At 34.1% G+C, this 24,056-nt stretch overlaps 3 protein-coding genes and 1 pseudogene across 3 annotated transcripts; 2 read left to right on the forward strand and 2 right to left on the reverse strand.

Annotated features, from left to right (window-relative positions):
• The first annotated feature begins 1,710 nt into the window (after positions 1–1,710).
• LOC145814483 (F-box protein PP2-B13-like) lies at positions 1,711–12,971 on the forward strand (annotated as a pseudogene).
• LOC114287891 (uncharacterized) lies at positions 3,218–5,577 on the forward strand. The gene is made up of 2 exons (XM_082917328.1): positions 3,218–4,313; positions 4,413–5,577. The coding sequence occupies exons 1-2, from the start codon at positions 3,218–3,220 to the stop codon at positions 5,456–5,458; spliced, it is 2,142 nt and encodes a 713-aa protein (XP_082773454.1). The 3' UTR covers positions 5,459–5,577.
• On the reverse strand, positions 5,947–7,489 carry LOC145820724 (uncharacterized). Its single transcript, XM_082917329.1, has 5 exons — positions 7,166–7,489; positions 6,944–7,072; positions 6,620–6,838; positions 6,401–6,522; positions 5,947–6,312 (listed from the first exon to the last, which is right to left on the reverse strand). Exons 1-5 carry the CDS (start codon positions 7,487–7,489, stop codon positions 6,123–6,125), a joined length of 984 nt encoding a protein of 327 aa, XP_082773455.1. The 3' UTR covers positions 5,947–6,122.
• LOC145820725 (uncharacterized) lies at positions 7,754–9,732 on the reverse strand. The gene is made up of 4 exons (XM_082917330.1): positions 9,025–9,732; positions 8,798–8,926; positions 7,956–8,526; positions 7,754–7,878 (listed from the first exon to the last, which is right to left on the reverse strand). Exons 1-4 carry the CDS (start codon positions 9,499–9,501, stop codon positions 7,754–7,756), a joined length of 1,302 nt encoding a protein of 433 aa, XP_082773456.1. The 5' UTR covers positions 9,502–9,732.
• Positions 12,972–24,056: the final 11,085 nt, after the last annotated feature.

A 24,056-nucleotide genomic window follows, 5' to 3' on the forward strand; every position in this document is an offset into this window, starting at 1 on the left:
GGTGAACATGAGAGGTATATTGAATGATGATTGGTTAAGGAGTATAGATACGTAGTACTCCGGGAACATTGAATAATTTCCCATATCTGAACTACTTAACAAAGGTGAGTTATAATTTCTAACTTATAAAATTTTAAGCTATATATAATTAATTTAAAGCACTACATATGTAATATCATATAATACTCGAAACTACGTAATAACTACCCAAAAATATTAATGTGGTATGCCCTGTATTTGGTATTTGAGATTTAACCAATTTAAACTAGTCTATTTGGTATTCATGTTCTTGTACCATAGTAGTATGTGTTCAGATTTGAGAAAATTGAAGAATTTGAATTTTATCGTAAAATTGATCTATTATCAGATTAACTTATATTTATTTTGGTAATCTAAGTCATTCATCTTATACAACTAATTAAGAAAATTATCCACGCAAAAATTTAGTTGATCCAAGATCGATTGCCATACAATTAGACGTTTTTTAATCTATACAGTCTACATGTTTTTAAGAATAGGTTGTTCATGTGTTACAATATGGCTAATGTTTCTCTTCAGTCTGAAATCGGACTAGAGCTCGCTGTTAGGCTTTGTGGCTAACCATGGAGTCTACAATGATGATCCGAATCGTTCAATGTATAAGGCTCGTTGAGTATTTAATCCCTGCAAAAAATCATATTTATCGGATTTCGATAACCACTTAATTAGATTAAATTTGTGTCAAAAGTAAATATGATTTTAAAAATAAACTATCGACACAAATATGATTTGATCAAGTGGTTATTGATATCTAATTAACATAATATTTTACGGAGATGAAGTACTAACGAGTCTTACATATTGAACAATTTGGATTATCGATGTAGACTCCGTAGTGGGCCCACGGAAGCCCAACAGCACGCTGGAAAACCCAATTGGAGAGAAGCCTTTCTCTTATAATATATATGTAATTTGATTATGTGATTAATTATATCGGATCAATCCAATTTTTTGCATAAGTGTTTTTCTCAAGTTTCATATAAGATGGATGATTTAGATTATTGACATGAATAGATACTAGTCCCACAACATGAACTTTATTCATGAAATTGAGATGTTCAATTTTAACAAATTCAAACTCAAATAATATTTGTTTCAATTTATATAATGAAAATGGATAAGTCTATATCCACATAAACTATTTACAGAATGAAACACAAAACTCTCACAAAGGGTGAATCACACATATATTCCATTATGTAAATATTGTTTGTATTATTAGCATTACTTAATAAAGATTGTGAGTTCAACCATGTTGAGCTTTGGGGTTGATGCCATTTCGCAAGAAAAATCACTTGCGTTTTAAAGGGATGATTAGTGATTGGCCCCTCAATCTACGTGGAAGGAATTTTTGTTTTTGTTTTTTGATTCTCTCGGTAGTTTAATTCGGTCACGCAGCATTTTTGATAATCAAAGGTAGATTAAAGTCTGTCAAATACGTTTTTTGCCCACTTTATCTAATGAAATCAGTTTAATATGCCAGGAAGCTTCTCTTAAACAATTTCACTGTTAAACTCGGGCCACAAACAAACTTGTCTCAAGGGCTTCACTTATATGTATACCCACAATCACGAGCAAGTACAACCACACCAAGCCACATATTATTGTTTTTATCTTAAGGCTCTGTTTGGCTTTGATTTTAATTTAAACTTATTTGTCCATTTTTAAGCAATGGAGGGTTTGAAGTTGAAGTTGTTCACTATGCGGCCAGAAGATTCTGTTTCAACAATTCTATCACTCACATCTCCTGCAGATGCATGTAGATCATCACTTGCTTCCTCCACCTTTTGAACAGGGCCGGTTCTGGATTTTCGGGGGTCTAAGGTAAAACAAAAACAGAGGCTTATATTCACAAAGAATTTTTTTTTTACCTTATTTGGTATCATTATTGTTGATTGATACAAAAATAGATATCAAATGTATTCATACCCAAAAAAAAAAAAAAAAATACCAAAATTAGAAAAACTTTATTAAATTAAAATGTATTGAATATGTATTAAATTAATTGTTGTTTATTGAATATGTTGTTTATGAGTGTGGTTGCATTGTTGTTTATTGAATATATTGTGTATGAGTGTAATTGAGATTGAATTAATTGTTTATTCTACTAAAATCTGATAAACAAATAAAGTAAAAAAATTAGGATAAATTTATTTATTCCACTAAAATCTAATAAAGAAATAAAAATAAATAAATTAGGGGGCCTATTTTGGGCCACCAATATTTTGTATGTGTATGTAGTATTTCTCATTCAAGGACCATCAAAAATTGAAATTCCTATTTTGGGCCACCAATAATTTTAATTGGATCAAACCATACCTATAAACAAATATGGGCCAAACAGAATAATTTTGGATCATTTAGATTGGCCCTAAACAATAAAAATAAGGGAAAATTACCATGTAGTCCTATGTAGGGGATCTATTTCCCTTCTAATCCCAATTTATTTTTAATAGTTTAATAGGTCCACAGTTTTTTTAGTTTTATACCCAGAGGTCCCGTTTTTTATTTTCGTATTTTTAAATGACTGTGTTACCCTTTGTTTTGAGATCTATATGTACGTGAGAAATCAAATTTTTGCTTCGTTGAAAAAAAGGAAATCAAATCTTCGTCTCCGCGATCTCGATTTCTCTTCGTTGTGGCGATCTCATTGTGCTGTGTGGTCGATCTCATTGTGCTGTGAGGTGGATCTGGTTGTGCGATTTGAATCTCTGTGTACAGGCGATATCTTCGTACGTTGTCTCTCTCTCTCTCTCTCTCTCTCTCTCTCTGGTGATAGATATATGTATGTGTATGTATGTATCTGTCGATACATAGATATACATATATATGTATATATATATATATATGTCTGTGTGTGTATGTGGTTTGTATTTTGTCGACATATATGTATGTATATATATATAAGCAAATTTGCGTGATATGTGGTTTGTGTTTGGCGAATTTTGTTTGTTTGATTTTGATTTTGTTGATTTTATTTGTCGTATAGTGTAATGTGTTTTGAAGTTGTATTTTGGAATTGTGAATTCTGGTGTTTTGATATTGATATGTCGTAAGTGTATAATTTTGCAGTTTTGGAATTGTAAATTGTGTACTGTTGTTATTGATATGTTGTAACTGCATAATTTTGCAGTTTGGAATCTGTGAACAATTGTTTGTTGGTTTCTGATTTTGCAGTATGGAGCGGTGTTTCATGTTAATGTGCAAATACAGTAATTGTTGTGCTGCTATTAAGATTAGTGACGGATGTAGTTATGATGAAGTTGTTGAGAAAATATGTGCGAAGTTGAAGGAGTTGAGTGTTGGTAACTTTTGTTTGTTTTTCTCTGTTCCTGGATATTCTAATTGTATTGTTGAATGTGATGATGATTTGGGGAATATGCTGTCAATGGTAGGTGGTAGTGGTTGTCATGTTGTTGATGTTATTGTGGGGGATAAGAGAGTTGTGGAGGTTGATGATGGTAATTCTTGTAGGATTGATTCTGTAACTTGTGAGAGTTCTTTTGTGAATGATTGTGATGATGTTGGTGGTTTGTTGCGTAGTTTTTATCCAGAACCAGAGAGAGTTTTGTTGTCTGCTAGTTGGAAGGGGATTATACATAGTGTTGGTCAAGAATTTGAAGGTGGAGTGTCGGGGTTCCGCATTGCATTGGCTAAGTATGCGGTTCAGTGTGGTTTTCCAGTGAATTATTTGAAGAATGATGCAACAAGAGTAACCGCTGAATGTATGATGAAGTCGTCTACGGGTTGTAAATGGTTTGTGCATGGAAGGGTGTTGATGGATTCTGGTGTTTTTTTTATAATGAAGTTGGATAATGTGCATACTTGTGGGGTTGTTGCTCGTAGATCTTGTAGCAAAATGGTTGGTTCTAGACTTGTGTCTGATATTGTGCAAAATGATATTAGTGATAATCCGTTGACTCGTCCTATTGAAGTTAAAAAAAAGTTGAAGAGGCAATATGGTATAGATGTTTCTTATCGGGTTGCATGGTTAGGAGTTGATAAGGCAAGAGGTGGGTTGTTTGGTGATTTTGCAACTTCTTTTGACCAGCTTCGATGGTACCTTGAGACGGCTATGAGAACGAATCCGGGAAGTGTGTTTGAATTAGATGTGGATGAAAGTAGTGGGTGTTTTTGGAGGTTGTTTGTGGCATTTCATGGATGTTTGTATGGCTTTCAATTTTGTCGTCCGTTGTTGTTTGTTGATGGTACATTTTTGAAGGGGCGTTACAAGGGGCATTTGCTTGCAGCAACATCAAAGGATGGTAATCAAGGTATGTATTTATTTGCAGTTAGTATTGGTTTAGTTTGTCAGTGTGTTATTGTATTGTGAGTCTGCTAATTTTTGCAGTTTCATGTGGGTTTGTTTGCAGGTTTGTTTCCTTTGGCTTTTGCGATTGTTGACGCTGAAAATCAAGATAATTGGATGTGGTTCTTAAGTCAGTTGTTGAAGGCTGTTGGTTCAGGCCGGAGATTGACTTTTGTGTCGGACCGTCAACATGGATTGCTAGACGCTCTTTCAGTGGTTTTCCCCAATGCACATCATGCTTATTGCTTGAATCATTTGAAGAGAAATTTGATTGACAAATTGGTGGGACTTCGTACTAACTATAAGCTGTGTTTGATGAAAATATTAGTTAAATGTGCTTATGCGCCAACGGTTGCTTCTTTCCAACATTATATGGAGAAATTGAGGCGTATTGCTGGGAATGGTAGAGTTGATAGTATGTTGGATGGTTTGCAAAATGATAAGTGGGCCAATGCATTTTTTAGAGGGAAACGATATGGTGAGATGTCATCTAATGCTGCCGAGTCTTATAATAATTGGATTGGTGGGGCCCGTGAGTTGCCTATTACTTGTATGGTTGATATGATTAGGGTTCAAATCATGACTCAATTGTCGGATAGAAGAGCTGAATCTAGAAGATGGACTACGAAATTGTGTCCAGTTATGGAAAAGAAGTTGGTGGACTCTTTGGAGCTAGCTAAGTCTTGGGATGTGATTGTTGCTAGTGATACTGTGCTTGAGGTTCATTCTTCTATTTCTTTTTATGTTGATATTGGTAGACAAACTTGTTCTTGCCATGAATGGCAATTGAATGGTTTTCCTTGTTGTCATGCTGTGCATGCTTTGCGTAGTAGTGGTAGAGATGTGTATGGTTTCATTGATCCTTTTTTTCATGTAGATTGTTTTAGAGAGTCATACAAGGAATCTGTTTATCCAGTGCCTTCAAGTGAGAGATTTGACTTTGATGGTGCCAGTAGTTCGGTTATCAAACCTCCTATAACGAAGAAGCAGCCCGGGCGGAACAAGAAGAAGAGGATACCTTCAAGGGGTGAGAATGTGAAGCAAATCAAGTGTGGGAGGTGCTTGAAATATGGGAATCACAATAAGAAGACGTGCAAGGCTGCTATTTGAGGCCGCAATCTATTCTTTTGGATTTGTATTTGAATTTGAGGAATTATGATAATAAAAAATGTGATACTTGGTATTATGGAAGTAATGAATAAAGTTGGTTGAATTGTTTTTTGTTTGTTGATGTGTTTTTTACTTATTGAAGTTGTTTTCTAATAGTCTGGTTTTGTTTTTTATTTTTATGGAATGCAGAGAAGGTTGTTGAAAATTTCTTATTGAAACAGTATAATATGGAAACGCAGTTCATATTTCATAGCGATAAAACTGTATAATTTTGCAGTTTTAAGAATTATTTAGAAACAACCTGATGAAACCGCATAATTTTGCAGTTTTAAAAATTATTAGAAACAAGCTGATGAAACTGAAAAATTTTGCAGTTTGAAGAATTATTAGAATCAACCTTTACTGTATGAAAATATATGCAACCACAAACAGGTAGACAAACAATCAAAAGAAGAACCACAATAATAATAATAATAATAATAATAAGAGCAACAACAACATCAATCATTTTCACCATAACCATGATAACCAGAAAAAGATCATTCCCAAAAGTATATAAAGTACTTGTCACATGTTAAAAAAGAAAAATAAAAAAAAATAAAAAAAAGGTTCAAAGATATGTTCCCTTGAATATTTGTATTGTTAAGAAGTTTGTTCATTGTTTCTATGGTTTGGTATGTTTTGTCAACATTTGGTAGTGCTCGAGTTTCCAAGATCGGTTCTCATCATTGAGGAATTGATTGATGATTTGTGCTCGAAATTTGACCCATTCAGTTGGACGAAGTTTTTTCTGCACAGGTTTCCAGTTGAGATATTGGTTGATAACATTGCAGACGGCAATTGCACAATCATTCCTGCAATGTTTGAGATGAAGTTAATTAGTTAGGTGAAACTGCAAAAATTAGCATATTGGAAGATTAGTTTATGGATTTTGTATCTTACGAGTGTGGGGTTTGTTGTGGGCATTCCTCAATTGATGCAATTTCTGTCTCGCACTCTTGAGATGAAAACATGTTTCCCTGTTTGCTGAGTAATGCTTTATTCCATCTCAGTTGATGTTGTTGCTACAAAATAGTTAGTGGGTGTTTTTGTTAGTTATAGTGATGAGTTGAGATGTTTGTAAAGGGATGGAACTAAGTATGAAATTTTATTTTAACTTACAATTTGCTTTGCAATTTCAAAGTGCTTGTTATGGCAATCTTTTGCTGGTCTCAAAGAGTCATAGTGTCTCCATATTCCATCAGCATTGTCAAAGACCACAATTGTCCAATGGTTGTCGTGGTTGATTGGGAAATGGATATATCTGTTTTTCATTGCTTCTGGAAAATGGCTGTCCATCAGTTTTTCTCTCAGTGCTTGATCTTGGTTTTGTAGTGGAGTCTGTAAGTCATATATATGTTTGAAATATGTCATAAAACTATGTAGTAATACATGTTGATAAAGTAGAAAATTTTGCAGTTGTAAGGTATGTTAAGTTTTGCTTACATTGATGAGTGTTGAGAAAACGTAAGATCTTCCTGCGTATGGATTGCTTGCAAAGACTAGATCGTTTTTCTCAAATTCTTCAATGGTTGGTTGGAGTGCCAATTGCTTTTCTGAGAAGGCATCAATGACCTGAAACATGTTATATATGAGAATGTGTTAGGTTTGTGGAATAGGTTATTGAATATGTACAGAAACTGTAAAATTGTGCAGTTGGAGACCTACATTCCCATATAAGGGTTCCCTGTTGGTCAATCTGCATATATCTGAAAAGTATACGCAGTTTTCATCTTCGCTGCCAGACCAGACACAAGCAGTTGATTGTGTGTTGTTGATGAGTTGAATTTGGTCTTGGTCTTTTTTGGATAGGCTATGCCAAACCTTGTTTGTTTTGCGGCATGAAATGTTGAGTGGCTTGTTTGGGATTGATTCTTCCTGGAAATCATCATCACTTTCCAATACTTGAAGATTTGTCTTCTTTTGATTGGCATGCTCTTTTGGGTTTGTTTCAGCAGCAACTGGTTTCTCTTGGCCAATATGTTCTTGCATCTTTTCTTTCTGCTGTTGTTTTGCTTCATGAGCACCCTCTTTTTTGTTGTCATTCTTCTTCTATTTTTCTTCATTGGTACCCTGTGTTGGTTTGGGTACATCAGCAGCAGTTTGTGTCTTGTTTGTTGCATCTTCTTTGGGTTTGGTCATTGGTTGGTATTCAAAATCTGGGTCATGTGCTTGTTTTCTTGATTTTTGTTTGATTCTCTTGACCATGGATCTTTGTTGGGGACTGCCAGTTTTTTTGGTGGACATTTCCTTCAATTAATCTTCTTTTTTATGCAATTCAGCCATGAATTTTTGTTCCATTTCTTGCATTTGTGCTCTCAGGGCTGATATGAGCTTGTCCTTGTCGTCCTCTTTGGTTAGTGTTTGTGGTTGGTCATGACCTATAAAAATGTTGGATTGTGTTTTGGTTAGTTTAATGAAATTTTGCAGTATGCTTTAGTATTAGACAATAGTTTACCTTGTGCATGAAGTATGTCAGATTTCTCTTGCAGTTCTTCTTGTTGGTTTGTCAATTCTTGTTCATTGACTTCTTCGTGTTGGTTTGTTTGTTGTTCTTCTTGTTCTTGTTGTTGGTCTTCTTCTTGATCAAGGTGTTCTTCTTCTTCTTCTTGTTCTTCTTCTTCTTCTTCTTCTTCTTCTTCAGTTTCAGTTTCTTCTTCTTCTTCTTCTTCTTCAGTTTCTTCTTCATCAGTTTTTTCTTCATCAGTCACTTGATTTTTTTCATCATCACTCTTTTCTTCTTGTTCATCACTTTGTGGTTCTTGTTGTGGTTTTTGCTTTCTTTTCTTTTTTTTTTGTTGTGCTTCTTTTTCTGATTGTGATTCTGATTCTGAATGATGTTCTTCTTCGAGAAAGTCATCCTCATCACTGTCTAGAAGTGTTCTTTTTTTTGTTGCTTTTGTTTTCTTTTTTTGCTTATTCTCCTTTTTGTGGTCTTGTTTCTTTGCTGAAGAGTCTGTTGATGTGCTTTGATTGATATGCAATAACTGTATTTCTTGTTCAGTTGGGGTTAAAGCACTTTGGTTAACCTGCATTGGAACAATGTGGCATATATCAGTAATACTGTAAATTTGGTCAGTTTCATAAGATGAGTTGTACTGTGAGTAATGTGGGTTAAGTGTCGAAATATGTTTTTTGAAACTGAAAAATGTTACAGTTTCATAACATGAGTGATGTTAAAGAAGTGCGTGCTTTGAAACTGAAAATTTTCACAGTTTCATAATGTGATTTGTACTACAATGAATATGAAAGGAGTGTTGAATAGATTTGTGCTAGGATAGTATAGAAGAGTTTGAATACCTTTTCAAAGTGAGCGAGGCTGATGTGTTTCCACTTGGAGTACATTTTGCCAAGGTTCCATTTCATAAACCTTGGGAAGCCTTCTTTGTTGGATGGTCGGAGGAGTTTACTGTGCTCACAGTACCAGTACTGTAAAAAAAAAAAAAAAAAAGTTGAAATATGTTAGATAGTTAGAAATAGGTGAATGTCTGATATTTTTGTGGGAAGTAGTTGAGTAATGTGTTTACCAAGAGTAACATGACGCATCCAGTGACATGCCTTGGGTTGTTGTTTGCATTTGCCATTGAATTCATCAGTGTGTCTTTTATTGCCTCAACCCAATTGTACTTCTTGATGTTGTTGAGATTGTCAACATAGTTGAGGAAACTCCAACTGAGTGTATGGCCTGTTGTGGGCATGAGAAGTTTCAAGCACAAGTAAAGGGTGATTACCCTTGCAAGATCTTGACAATCATTGGTTGATTTTCCTTTTTTTGTTTGTTGAAACATTTTGGTCAAAGACTTGCCATCCAATCTCTTGACTGATTTGCATCTTCGTTTGTAAAATGGAAGCTCAAAATCCTTTGGTCTTGCATAGGATTTGGTGGTGATGCTGTCTTCTCCACAGTCGATACCAAAAATGAGCTTGACATCACTGGTTCTGAGTTTCATTTCCTTTTTGCCAAGTACAAATGATCTTTTTCTTTTGTTGTAGAGTGTTGTCATTTCTGCTACAATGGAATTGTAGCATCTGCACCAAGAGGCCTTCAGTTGTGTTGAGGAGAGAGCATTTATAAGGGGCCAAAAAGGGGTTTTTTGCAGCTCTGTCTGTTGGGTTTTTGTGAATTTGACCCCCTTCAACAGTTTGATTACCGTTCCGATGTTGGAACGATAATTAAATTGTTGGACTCTCTTTGCAGGGACTGCTGGTTTTTTTTCTTTTGATGCCTTGGTTGTTGTTTTAGGAGTTGATTGGCTTTCTTGGAGCTTTCTTTTTTTGGTTGGAGGAGCTTCTTGGTTTTTTGTTGGCTTTCTTTTGTTTGTTTTTGTTGTGGTTGGAGGTGTGGTTGGTGTTTGTTGGGTGGGTGGGGTCTGTGGTTCTTGGGCTTTTTCTTGTAGGTGGTGTGGTTGTTTTGTGGGTTTTTTGGTGGGGTCTGTTGGATTTGGTTGTTTTTGGGTGTGGTGGTGGCATTTGAGTGGATACAGGAGAGGGACTTTCAAAAGGGGAGATGGTTAAATCCCTGATTGGATTTGTGGGCATACGGGTTTGTTTCTTCCAATATCTTCCAACAGCTATTTCTGAAAAAATGAAAGTGACAACAGGGTATGAGTAATATAGTGACAAAACTGTATAATTTTGAAGTTTTATATGCAGTTTAATATGAAGTTATATGTATTTTGTTGGTAAGAGTTACGAAACTGTATAATTTGACAGTTTGATTTGCACTTTATAATAAGTTAGCTATTTGTTTTGAGTAGTGGTTAAACTGTGTAATTTTGCAGTTTCATTTGCATTTTGAATAAATTTAGATATGTTGCTTGTATAGTGATGAAATGAAACACTATGATGTTGCAATTTTTATAAGGAAACAGTATGAACAATAGGAACAGCCCATTGTATTTTGTAAAAAGCAACAATAACAACAAGAAGATTAAAAATTCAAAAATAAGAATAAGAGAAGCCAATATTGAACAACAAGAATAAGAATAAGGTGTTGAATGTGTAAAAACAGGAATTTATGTGCAAAAACAGTGTTTAGAATGTTGAAAAACAGGGGACTATATATATATTAAAAGAGGGTTTATACATTTGGAAGTATGTAAAATGTGTATATAAGAAATATTAAAGAATGATGTACAAATGTGAAAAATAATGAATAGGTGAAGAGAGATGTTACTTTTTTTCTCCATTTTTGTGAATCGGAAGTCAGGAACTATGAAATCTCTTCAGAGTGGTGATGGTTCTTCGTGTTGTTGAGAGTCGCCGATTGGAGAATATGAACGGCTTGGTGTTGTGTTGAAGTTGAACGGTTTGGTTTTGTGGTTAGGGTAGGGTTTCAGAGAGAATGGAGTCGAACGGAGGAGAGATGGAGGATTGAGAATGCGATTTCGAGCGGCGGAGATGTAACAGTGTACTGATCAGACTGAGATGATTGTGGGTGATGAAGATAAACGGTTACGTTTTCTGGTTAGAGTTAGGGTTTCAGAGGGGATGGAGTTGAACGGAAGAGAGATGGAGGACTGAGGAGTCGATTTCGAGCGGCGGAGACGTGACAGTGTAGTGATCGGACTGAGATGATGGAGACGTGGGAGATGGTTGCGCGCGTGTAAATTGGATGATATATTGTGGGTATTTTCGTCTTATTGTTAATTTGAGGACTTAATGGAGTATTAAATTTGTTTTGGGTCTAAATGGGGTATGATATGTTGGGCTTGGACCTTTGGGCCAGTCTCCCTAAAAATAATTTAAACTTATTTATATTTGTAATATATTATAATACTTTTTTAAATTTGGGACCCTATAGGCCTCAATGGCCTTAGCCAGGGCCGGTTCTGCTTTTGATCAGCCGCTGATTCTGATGTTGTTTCGGAGAGACTATAGCCGCCGTCCGATATTGCAAGATCAGAAAGTCCTTTGGTGAAGTTCTCATCAAAGAAGGAGCTTTTTTTCCATCTCTGCAATCCAATTCTCATAGATGGTGGTAACAAGGTGAGCTTATCAGTTTTCTTCTCAAAGTCCTTTTGAGTTGCTTTTCATAAAGAGCTTCTTACTATACCAACCACTTTTGCAGTGCTGATCCTGATTGAATGGAAGAAAAACAAAAAAATTACAGCCCCGTGAATTTTTAAAAAAGTATTTATGAATACATGGAAAAGTTTGAAATTTTAATTATTAATATTTATAAAATTTATCACATGTATTTTTTTTTTCAATTTTACACTGAATTATTATTTCACCAAAAAAAAAAGAGAGAAAAAGAGAAAATTATCATTAAGTGGTAACTTCAATAAAGTTATCAAGTGGTAATTATTAAGTGTATTTTTACCTTTATTGATGTATGGTGTATGGATTTATTCTTAGTTTTTATTCAATAAAGCTTTTTTTTGGCCGATAAAAAAAGTGGTAATTTCAATTTTTTTTATAGGTTAATAAAAAGATTTATGATTTTAATTATCAATAGTTATAAAATTTATTACTTATTTGTAAAATTTCTTCAAATCATGCACTGAACCGAAATTCCCTTTAAAAAAAATATTAATCTTGAATTTTTTTTTTTAAGGGCATAAATTAATCTTGAAATTTTGAGGACACATTTCCTGCATATTTAACAAGTAATGATATAAAATCAAGAATTTTTGTTTTTCAGAAAACTACTGTAAACCAAACAAGTTTAAAGATACGTTGCGTGTAATTTTAAAAAGTAAAGATATAAAATAAAAATATTTCAATTTTCATTAATACATGAGTTGTGAGAAAAATGGTGTTCTTATTCATCATCTTCTGGATATCCTCATCATGCAGGGCTTCGTATTAGACAAATTTTCTGGCAAGAAATCATATATACTCTCTGCAAGACAACTTTCCATTACATGGGGCAATGAGCCAATATACTGGAATTGGACATCTATACCTCAATCAAGGTAATTTTTTCTCTTCTCCATATTTGATCTTCATCAAATACCTTATACCAATGCAAGCATGCTCATACTCTCCCACTCTCTCTACAGATTTTCAGAGGTGGCTGTGCCAAAAACAATCCACTTATTAGCGATTCAAGGCAAGATTAGAACTCGAATGCCATCACCAAACACCACATACAGTGTATATCTCATCATGAAAACCACTGAGAATGCTTATGGGCTCAATTCAATACCATCAGAGACATCAATTGAAGTGGGAAGTCATGTGTCAAGCAACAAGGCGTATCTGTGTTGTTGTGACAGCAAGAAACAGCAAATCGACCTGTTTTTTTTTTATACGAATCGGGTGGAAGTGTTGAGGCAGAGGGTGAGCAAAGGAGGGGAAGGACGGGTCCCAAAGTGAGAGAGAAGATGGGTGGATGGAGATTGAGATAGGAAAATTGTTCAGTGGTGAAAAAGATGAAGAAGTGAAGATGAGTGTGATGGAGGTGAAAGGTGATAATTTTAAGGGAGGACTCATCATTGAAGGCATTGAGTTAAGGACTAAACAATAATGAAGCAATGTTTTCCAAGCGACTCTTTGACTCAAAATCCATGTTCTTCTATCCTCAATGTATGACCAAGGCACGATTGTGCAACTAAAAGTAGACTAATAAAGGCATAAAGATGGGGAAAAAAAAATTACAATATATATGCTTTTTACCCAAATGAGGGATAATTGATTTGTAAAAATGCAAGATTGTGTGGTTTGTATTTAGTCAATTCGAATTCATTCAAATTTTATTTTATTTTATTTTATTTATTTATTTATTTTTGGCATAGAAATTCTAGAAAAGGAAGAAATAAAGAAAAAAGAATTTGGTTTGTCTTGAAATTATGTTCACACGCTTGTTTGCCGTGATAGCATATATTATTGTGCAAGAGACCACTTTTGGGAATAATATATAATAAGGTTTGTATTTGTAGATTCTTTCATTCATTTTTATTTAGAAAAATGTTTGGTGACTCGAATTTTTGTGGCTGGAATGATTCGAATGTGTTAAAACGACATCGTTTTACACCAAAAACGACATCGTTTTACACCAAAAACGATATCGTTTTGGGTGTTTCGAGCCATTCGAGCCATGATTTTTCGAGCCACCTAGCATTGTTGTTTTATTTATTTATAAGGTAATACTATTTTAAATTAAAATTTAAACTTGAAAAAACTTGAGTAACTGGTCTACCATGACATTCATTTTCATTTCTTGCTCAAGGCTAACTAGGTTTGGGTCAGAGGTGATGAAAGTGGGAGAGAGATGTATACTGTGTAGATATACAAAGAGAGGAATTAATTGAATAAACACCATTTTTATTCAAACTCAAACAAATTACACAAAACAAAGCAACTCAAATTCTCTCAACTCACTAAGAATTCTCCTTATCTAGAGATATTATGTTTCTCCATGGAGATTACATTTTTCTCCCACTCTTTGTAAAACAATCTAACAATACATCTATTTATAGGTTTCTGCTAATGTATGAACATGAGCTAGAGATAGCAAATTCTTCATGTTTTTCTTCTTTCCTTCAATGCTAAGCTTTGACCATGGCAACCTCTATGAAGCATCCTCTTATCTTCTACATCATTTTGAACTCCTCTTCTTTAACTTGGAATTCTCTAGCAACTTCTTCTCTTCTCTAGAATTCACCATCTTCAAACTCAAATTGAGTTTGTCTTCCAACATCTCCCCTCAAACTTAATTTGTTGGATTCTTAACACGATACCTCATATCTACTCGTGGATTTCATCATGACCGCTTGTCTGGTCTTTGTAGTTAATCCTCTATTGACTTCTATCTCTCTTGGAACAATCTCCTGTTGTTTGGTACTGTCAACCACCTGTTGACGTATGTCTCTTGGAATAACCTCTTGTTGTTCGGTGCTTGTGAAATAATCACATGTTGTTCTCTATTGAGCGGAACAATCAATTATTGTCTTTTGTTACTGGAAACAACCATCTGTTGTTTATCTCATCCACAATATTTGGGACATCTTTTATCACCTTATCTGTGATATCTTCTTTATTGTATTCTTCGACTCCTGCTTTGAAGAATATTTTCTTCCCTTTATAAAATCTACAAATTACTTGTATGAAATCTGCAAAATTTAATCGTATGGATGTATTTGAAATAGTCCAAATAGTTGGAAAGCACTATTGGATCATTAAAATCGGACCTCAAATGGCTTAAATCTACCCAAAACAATCTGGACAGCTCATTGACTATTATAGTTTAACAGCAAAACACTGGATAATTCCTTTTATTTTGCTGTCACTCTGGTTCGTTTTCTCTCGCACATTCTTTTTCTGGTAATTGCGGCTTCGTTTTAGCTCCGATTTCAATGTGATTTTTTGTGTTGGAATCCTCTCGACGAGTGCTTCAATCTTCTATACTCATAAATGGATTTCGAAATTCAAAATTTTCTGTTTCTGGATATTGCATTTATTGGCGAACTTCAGATACTTCTTGGCTCTTTTGCTTAATGGTTATGGGCTCCTCTATTTGATACGAACCCTCTGGTATATTTAGAAATTGATTTTGACACCTTTAAAATCTGGACAAATTTTGAAACGACGTTCTATTTTTTCAAAATTTCTTTAATATTTTAGCCCAAACAACCTCTAATACTATTGAAAAAAGTGGGAGAGGGGTGTATACCAGTTATGTAGATATACAAAGAGAGGAATTAATTGAATAAACACCCTTTTTATTCGAACTCAAACAAATCATACAAAACAGAGCAACTCTCTGTAACTCTCAAATTCTCTCAACTCTTTTAGAATTCTCCTTATCTAGAGATGTTATGTTTCTCTCTGAAGATTACATTTTTCTCTCACTCTATGTAAAACAATCTAACAATACATCTATTTATAGGTTTCTGCTCAAGTATGGACATGAGCTGGAGACAACGAATTCTTCATTTTTTTTTCTTTCTTTCATTGCTAAGCTTCGACCATGGCAACCTCCATGAAGTTTCCTCTTCTTTTCTACATCATTTTGAACTCCTCTTCTTCAACCTGGAATTCTCTAGCAACTTCTTCTCTTCTCTAGAATTCACCATCTTCAAACTCAAATTGAGTTTGTCTTCTAACAAGAGGTTCTTTCGGTCCTTGAATTGGAGATCAGAGATTGGAGATTGGACCGTCGCCGGCTTGGATTTGCGGGGCTTCTCCTTCAATTGCTGGTGCAAGCAGGAGATTGGAATGCACATGGACTTCTTCTACAATGGACGTGTGTGGCAAGGTTTGGTAATGTGGATTCGTGTATTGGGAAGTGTTTTAGAGAACAATTTTTTTTGGCATGGGAGACATTAAATGTTGTAGTGGGTGAAAATATGTTGCAGATTCAAGCTTTTTGGGTTGTGTAGTTAAGATCTCTTTAGCCTTTTTTTTTTTCCTTTTTTTTTTCTTTTATTTTTTGTATTTTATTTTGATTTTTGTTTCCATTCTTTCAAAATTAAAAAACTCATGAGGCTGAGGGGTTAGTTGTGAGGACGTAGACTACAGTAATAGGGAAGTTTGTACTTTCCAAATATCTCTCTATGCATTTCATTTCTTTATACATTTAGTTTCATGTTTTCAATGAAATTTTTACTTTGTTGATCCAAAAAATTAATTAAAAAAAACATAGAGGAAATAAGATTCATATTGTGAGAAATCACAATACCAGAAATAGAACTTCAGTGTCAATGATATTTTTGTGTTTAGTTAAGTTAATTTTTTTTTAGTCTAAAATTGATAAAAGTTTAGAAATTTTAGGCCCAACTAACTTTTTCACTCTTAAATAGGGGTGTAAAAATGGCTCGTGGCCCATAGAAGTCTAGGATGAGCCCGACTCAGTTAGGCCTAGACTCAAGCCCAGCCTGGGACCCTAGGATTGGGCCTGGGCCGTCATTTTGAACTATGGCCCAACCTATAAACCCGGCCCGTGGCCTGGTCCATTGGCTCGCTAAAGGTCCACTTAAAGCCTGGCCTGAGGCCTGGTCCATCTAGCCCACCTGAGGCCTAGTGTCATTTTTGGTAGAAAATAATAAAATTTTGGTAGAAAAAATAGAAGTAAAAAAAAATTGTTCAGGCTCGCCCAGGCCTGGCCCAAGCTCGAGCCTAAGCCCAGGCTCAAGCTCAGGCTCGCCGACCCAGCCAGAGGCTTGAATACGCCTTGGGCGTAGGCCTAATTTTTTAGCCCATAGGTCGAACTGACCCAGCCCAAAATTTGACATGAGCTCGCGTGGCCCAACATGGGCCAAGCCAAATTTACTTCCTTGCTCTTAAATAATTTACATTTCTCCAAGAATGACCTCTTTACTTTTTCGGTTCCAAACATCGTGAGAATTTGGAACCATCTTTTTATCGCCTTTTAGAATTACTACCATCTTAAGAAGTACGGACACGGATACAAATGCAAAAAATGGGACACGGTGTTTGTAAAAAAATGGAGACACAAACACGGCAGAGACACAACAATAAAATATAGGGTGCTCGGGCAATAAATTCAATTTTGAATTTTCTTTGCTCGTAGATCCAGGCGCTGAAACACTTTGTCCACAAGGACAAGCTCATGTAAAATGACCAAACTACCGAGTATATATATATATATATATAGTATATACCAAGGGTGTTGGCAGATTTATTTTTGACAGTTTGGTTTGCGATTTGGACCCACCCACATGTCTGTGGTTTGGAAAAATTGAACTCGTAACCTCCCGCAATTTAGGTTACAGTTTGTGCTGATAGGGTTCGTGGATGTTTGAGCGGTTGCGTGCGGTTTACAGATTGAGCTTTTTCTTTTAAAAATTTATTTTTTGGCTTGTTTTTTTCCTATTTTTTAAAATATTTTTTATTACAGAAGATTCAACACTATCCTCCATTAAAATTGGATTACAAAAAATTAGAATGAAAATTAAATAAAAAATAACATAGAAAAAAAAATCACATAACTAGATTTGCAAAAAATTAAAAAAATTCCAATTGAATAATAAGTATTTTAAACAAGACAGTGTGTGATATTATTATAATGTTATAATGTTAGAGCCTGCAGGTTTTATAATCAGATTAAAGTAAGCGAGAGAAGAGAAGATTAAGGTTACACACTTACAAACTTACAAGAAAATCTAATAGTCCAGATTTAAAAAAAAAAAATTATATACAGATGCGGGTGAGTGCGGGTGCAAGTAAAACTTGCAATTTGCCTCTGGTTGCAACCCATAAAACAAGAAAATCCTAAATCGCATCCGATCCTAACAATTCTGTGAAACTGCCCAAATAGACATGGGCGATTCGAGTTGGGCGGTTTTCACGGATCGGATAACCTTATGTCCAGCCCTCGTATACACTCATTTGAAATATCTAATTCTCAGTCCCCTCTCTCTCCTCCCTTTACTCTCTCTTTCTCTACCTCATTATTCGTAGCAGAGGTGGCGCTATCGTTGGCAGTTTTAAATGAGTACGGCGGTGAACATGTCGCTGTTTCACGACATCATGCACCACTTTGTCGTCGTCCGCCGTCATCGTTGAATGAGCACAAAGGATTTACATTTCTCTAAACTAAACCAAACCCTACTCTTTTTTTTTTCTCTCTCTCTCTCTCTCTTTCTCTCTCTTCTAACAGGCTCTATTGTCACTGTTCTCTTCGATTAGCCACCGTTGACAACCCTTCTCATTTCTCCACCACTGCATCTCCTCCAATCAACGTAGATCTTAATGTCGTAAGACGAGATCTAAGTTGATCCATACAGATCCACGTGAGCAATCCGTAGAGATTCCAGATCTACACCACATCTCTCTTTCTTCACACACAACGGTGATGGTACTTTCATCGGTGGTCTACGGCGGCTCATTGCACCTGACATGGCGTTGCGGTCAGAAACTTTGTCTCTTGTTATATAATAGAGCTTCATATGTATATGTATATATTTATATATAGATTTTGTTCTTGTTCTGTTTTGGGTGTGAATATGTGGTTCAATAGTTATCACTTGGATGCATGGCCTTTATTGCGACGATGATAAACCAAGGCTTGATGAAGAATTAAGAATATTTTGTTTCTTTGCGGTCTGTTTTTTTGATTTTTGATTTTTTAGCAAGCTTAGATTTGTTCATAGTTATTGTTGTTGTTGAACACAAATAGATGATCTTTCCCCCTTTGTATCTCTCTCTTTTTCTCTCTATCTGTATCTTTTTTTTTTTTGGTTGTGTATGTGTTTATCTATTTAGATCTGTTGTTGTTGTTGAAACATATTGCAACAGATAGAGAGAGAGGAAAGAGAGACATATAGAAATTTGAACATATAGGGTTTGGTTTGACTTGATATTGCAACAGATAGGGGTTGGTTTGGCTCAACAGATATGATTTTGTTTAGCTTCATATTTCAACATATAGATAAAAAATAAGAATAAAAAATTGAATAGATAGAATTTAGACAAATTGAATTCAGAGGAAAAAATTAAACAGATAATGGGAAAAATTTGAATAGATACTCAAAAAATTTCAACAGATAGTAAAACTTTAAATAGATAAGGAGAAGAAATTTGATAGATGGTCAAAAAATTTGAAAAAGTATTGAAAAAAATTGAATATATAGATATAAATTTGGACAGATAATGAAAAGTCAACAAATAAAAAAAAGTCAACAGATAAATTAAGGAGTAAGATTGGAAACAAAATGTCCTCCAAAATCAACGAAAGGACTTTTCATCAAACTATTTCACAAATGGTGGATCTCTCACCAATAAAAAAATATCCATTGGATCTAAAAAATCAACGAAAGGACTTTACCTTGGACTTTTCAACAATTTTCTCAAAAATATATTTTCATATATTTTTGTTTGCTATCTAGATTATTACTACATCCACAAACAATGAATACTAACAAAAACTAATTCTAACTATATATATATATATATATATTTGTTTTAAAAAAGTACTTTTAAATTAACACTATAGTTTATATCTTTTTTTATGGATGATCTATTAAGTATTTAAATTTAAGAAAAAAAAATAATAAACATTCAACGTTCAACATTCAACATTCAACATTCATCAAAAACACTAAATAAAATGAGGAAAAATATAACTTGGCATGTTCTAAGTGTGTTCCGAAAGTGTTCTCAGTGTGTCCCCCAAAAATAAATTAATTAAATAAGAGGACACGGCATGTGATGTGTCCCATACGTGTCCCCGTGTCTCCGAAGTGTCCATGTATCTAACACGGATACGACATTTATTTTATAGTGTCACTGCTTCATAGCTGCCATCTAAACATAGTCTAAGTTCCTTATTTTAGGGAAACTTTAGAAACCACAGTCCTATACAATTGCACGGGTTCTTCGTGGATTGCAAATTCCACATCCAAACTCAAATACATGTAAAAATACCTATGAGTGTCACAAAATACAAGACAAACCTCCAACAAATTCTACTGCTTGACTAATCATTCAACCAAGAAGTACTCAATTAAAAAGCTTCGCATAGATCCAAATTGTTTTAAGTTCTGAATAGCATCGAAATTGATATGAAAAAACAAAAAAATTGAAACTATAGGATCGAGCTATGTTGTGTTGAGAAGCCGATTTTGCTGCTATTGACCCTTGAGATTCGTTTGGTGGTGTTATTTTCTGTCTAATACAGGGACGGAACCAAGAATTCATTTGCGGAGGGGCCAAGACATAAATAAATTTTTTTATATGAATTGATAAAAATTACTATTTTTTTGAATTCAAAAAGTAAACTAAAATTTAATATTAAATTAGTACGTAAAAAATAAAACCATATATATATATATATATCACATGACATAGAAAATTTTTGTGCCTAGAATAACAAATGTAATAAAAACAAATTTCATATAAATTTAAAAATTCAGAATTCAGATTCAACACATAAATTTTATACAAGTCTCAATTCATTTTAATTTTGAATTAATAGCACTTAATCTGAATAAAATTAAATTTGCCCAAATATGATTAAAAAAAACCCTAGTGATTGAAATCATACGTCCTAATTCATGATTTTTTTTCTTAATATGTAAAATTAAAAAAAAAATTACAATTGTATCAATATGACATTAAAAAAAAGATAATAAAAGTATTACAAATTGAAAACAACAATAAAAGAGAATATGAATCACATACCTGCAATAACGAGAAGATTAATAGCAGGAGCAAGATTTTATTTTATTTTATTTTATTTTATTTTTTATGTATCCCAAGTTGTTTTAACTCAAAAAAAAATCCTATGCTTGCTTTGAATAAATTGAGACGGCATCAAGGCGTAGAACAGGTTATAGCAATTAGGTTTTCTTTCTTTCTTCTTTTTGTCTTTTTCTACTTCTACTTAGGCTTTTTTTTTTTAAAAAAAATAAGACACATGGCCATCTAAGGAATAGATTGAGCCCAGCCCACCCACAAACAAAGAAGAGTCATTTTACTATTAATACCTTATTGAAAAGATATATATATAAATAAATTTTTTTTTTTAGGCGGGGGGCCGTGGCCCCTGACAGTCTCTTCCTCAGTCCGTCCCTGGTCTAATAACATGTGTTTCCCACTTCATGTGCACACTACAAAAAAAATTGTTTTTTGCGACGGTAAAACGCCGTCGCAAATACCCCAATTGCCGTCTCAAAAGGTTTTAGCGACGGTAAAATGACTTTTTGCGACGGCAAGTGGGGGTCGCAACAAAAGGGGTTGCAAAAGGGTTTTAGCGACGGCAAGTGCCGTCGCCTTTGCTTTGGCGACGGGAAAATTCTTTTTTTGCGACGGCAAATTTCTGTCGCCAATAATAGATGAAAATCTGAATTTTTTTGCGACGGCACCGTATTGCCGTCGCTAAAAGGGTTTTTTGCGACGGAAAAAATACCGTCGCTAAAAGTGTATTTGAAACAGCAAACCTAAGCCGTTGCTAATGACTATTGTCGACGGCTATGATACTGTCGCTAAAGGCCTTATTTTTCAATAATATTCCCTACCTTTTGTGACAGTAGAGGTGCCGTCGCAAAAAGCCTATTTCAAATTTCTTTTTGAGACGGGATGTTCTGCCGTCTCAAAAAAATTTAAAAAACAAAAAACAAAAAAAAACCTGTAATAAAATTATTAAAAATATAAAAATGACTTATATTAAATGAAAAATAACTATAAAAAAAAACCAATAATTATATAATAATTAAAAAGTCCAATATATAAATAAAAATTCATCTATAATTAAAAAACAAGTTATATTCTAACATTAACAATTCCATCTTCTAGTTAAATGTAAAATACCACTGAAACACTGCAACATAAAAACAAAGCCAAGGACAAAAAAAAAACAAAAAAATGTACATAAGATGGTCACTAGCTACATTAATACTAGAATTGCTTTAATTACATATCATATAAGATTAACCCAATCCATGCCATGATTGTAATTGTTTTCTGGCACATAAAAAATATTTCCAAACCCTTCCATCCCAAACTCCCCTAGAAAAGGTGAATCCATGGCTTCCATGGAGAACAATGAAGTCGGGCTGTTGCTTGACACACCATCGCATCTCTCCAGTAGCCTCTGTATCTCCTTCTCTGCCTCGGAAAGCTGTTGAGGTTGAAGAAGATACAACAAAAGAGCCAACTCAGTATCTAAAAAATATACTTGAATTTAAAATTCAAGGCTTCAACCTAACAGACATGTAGCTCTATAAATTTTGAGTTGAAAGAACAAATAAAAGAATTGAACAATTACTCCAAGAGAACAAAACTCTATAGGAAAAATTGAAAAATATTCATCAAATGATAGTAAATCAGAATAGGAAACAAAATTAAATTAGACTTCCTTTTTGAAAATTGCAAACTAAGGGTTGACGAAAATTCACAATTTTACGGCACTCTAGAAAGATATTTAGTACATTAATGATTATTGTATGAGATGATGATCAAGAATACTCATAGCCATAGTCTATATATATATGCTTTTCTGCAAGTTGTGAAACAGAGTAATTATATTTGATTTAGTGATATGGTGACAACAAAGAGTAAAACGTCAGGCCTAAAGGATTGTCATCATTTGAGCAACATTTCTTCACCTATTAGTGAGGACTAGGGAGTTTAAAACTAAACCAATGAAGATGTTTACCTTAAGACGGACGATGAATTAAAAAATGTAGAGAGGGATTTTAATAAACTTAAACTTCAACATAGGTGATCTTGGGCGAAAGAGATCAACTATTTGAGATGGTAAAGAATTGATAAAAAAAATTCTTTGATAAATCAATTATATATTTAAAAAAAAAAAAGAACATAATTGAACAGACATCTGCCAAATGCATTTTTTCTTCTAAAGAAGGCCACACTAAGCTCGCACAGTGCTGTATGTCAAAGACACAAGCACAAGCTCAAGCTCAGCCTATTGGATACATACAACTGCCACATTAACAGAAAATAAGTGTGCTAATAACATGATGAAAAAAGAACAAGAGGTACCTTAAATATGTACATTGATTGAATGATCATCGGCCTCTTGTAGTCTAAGGATAAGAGTAAGCTTGATAGTTTCTCCGAGCAAGAGAATTTTTTGAAGACTGGATCAATCTCATGTAGCGCTACACAAAACATACAATATGAGTGCAATACAATGTATTCACCCAAAAAGAGTGGCAATATAATGCCAACCAAAAAGGCATAACAAATGTCAGTGTACCATCCACTCATATCCTCTTTTCGATCATTTGGATTGTCATAGCAATTCATTTACTAACTTTATTAGAATCCAAATAAGATTATTGAAATTTAAAGATATAAATGAAAACATTCAAAGTAATTATAGAATTTAAGGGGATGACAGAGATTATATGAATTCTCCACATACATACATCCAAGAAGGAAGAAGAAGAATAGTATTCCCCACATACCATGTCCAACTTTGTTAATTGAGAGTTGCTTCGGTTGCTTTACGTTACCATCTTCATCAAATGCTTTCTGTGTCCAACAATACCAAATGTCAACATGGCCATGTAGCCAACATTCTACAAGGGCTACAACTAAAAAAGTCACTGAAATTAAAAAAAATAAAATTTTAAATGGAAAAAAGGTGGGGGGGAAATTAAAATACTGCTTGATTAGAATTCTAGAAGTGAACCTGTTTCACAGCACAGCAGCAATCAAAGCATTTTTAACTCTTTAAAAAGAGTACAATAGAAATACTATCTACACCGTATCTAAAAGTTAAAACAAACAATGATTTTTATCTAGCTAATAGATTAAAAGAATCAAATCAAACGTAGATCCATGATCTCATAAAAATAAAATTAAAAAATTAAAACAAAACAAAAAAAATATTATAAAAAAAAAAAAAAAAAAAAACTAAGCCATCTTTCATAGTACTACTACCTATAGAAACATGACTGCAAAGCCCATATCCATTTGCCTTGCACCTGGTGGAGGCATCTCCATTTGCTCAACAATCCTTCGAATCTGGGGCTTAAAGCCCATATCCAACATTCGATCAGCGTCATCCAAAGCCAAATACTTGATCATCCGAAGAGAAACTCTTGCCCTCTCTATCATATCTACTAAGCGCCCCGGTGTGGCAACTAATATGTCCACACCCCTTTCCAGATTACGGAGCTGC

The sequence above is a fragment of the Camellia sinensis genome, chromosome 2 (assembly GCF_055761805.1).
Source record: "Camellia sinensis isolate YWXY chromosome 2, ASM5576180v1, whole genome shotgun sequence".
Lineage (NCBI taxonomy): Eukaryota > Viridiplantae > Streptophyta > Magnoliopsida > Ericales > Theaceae > Camellia > Camellia sinensis.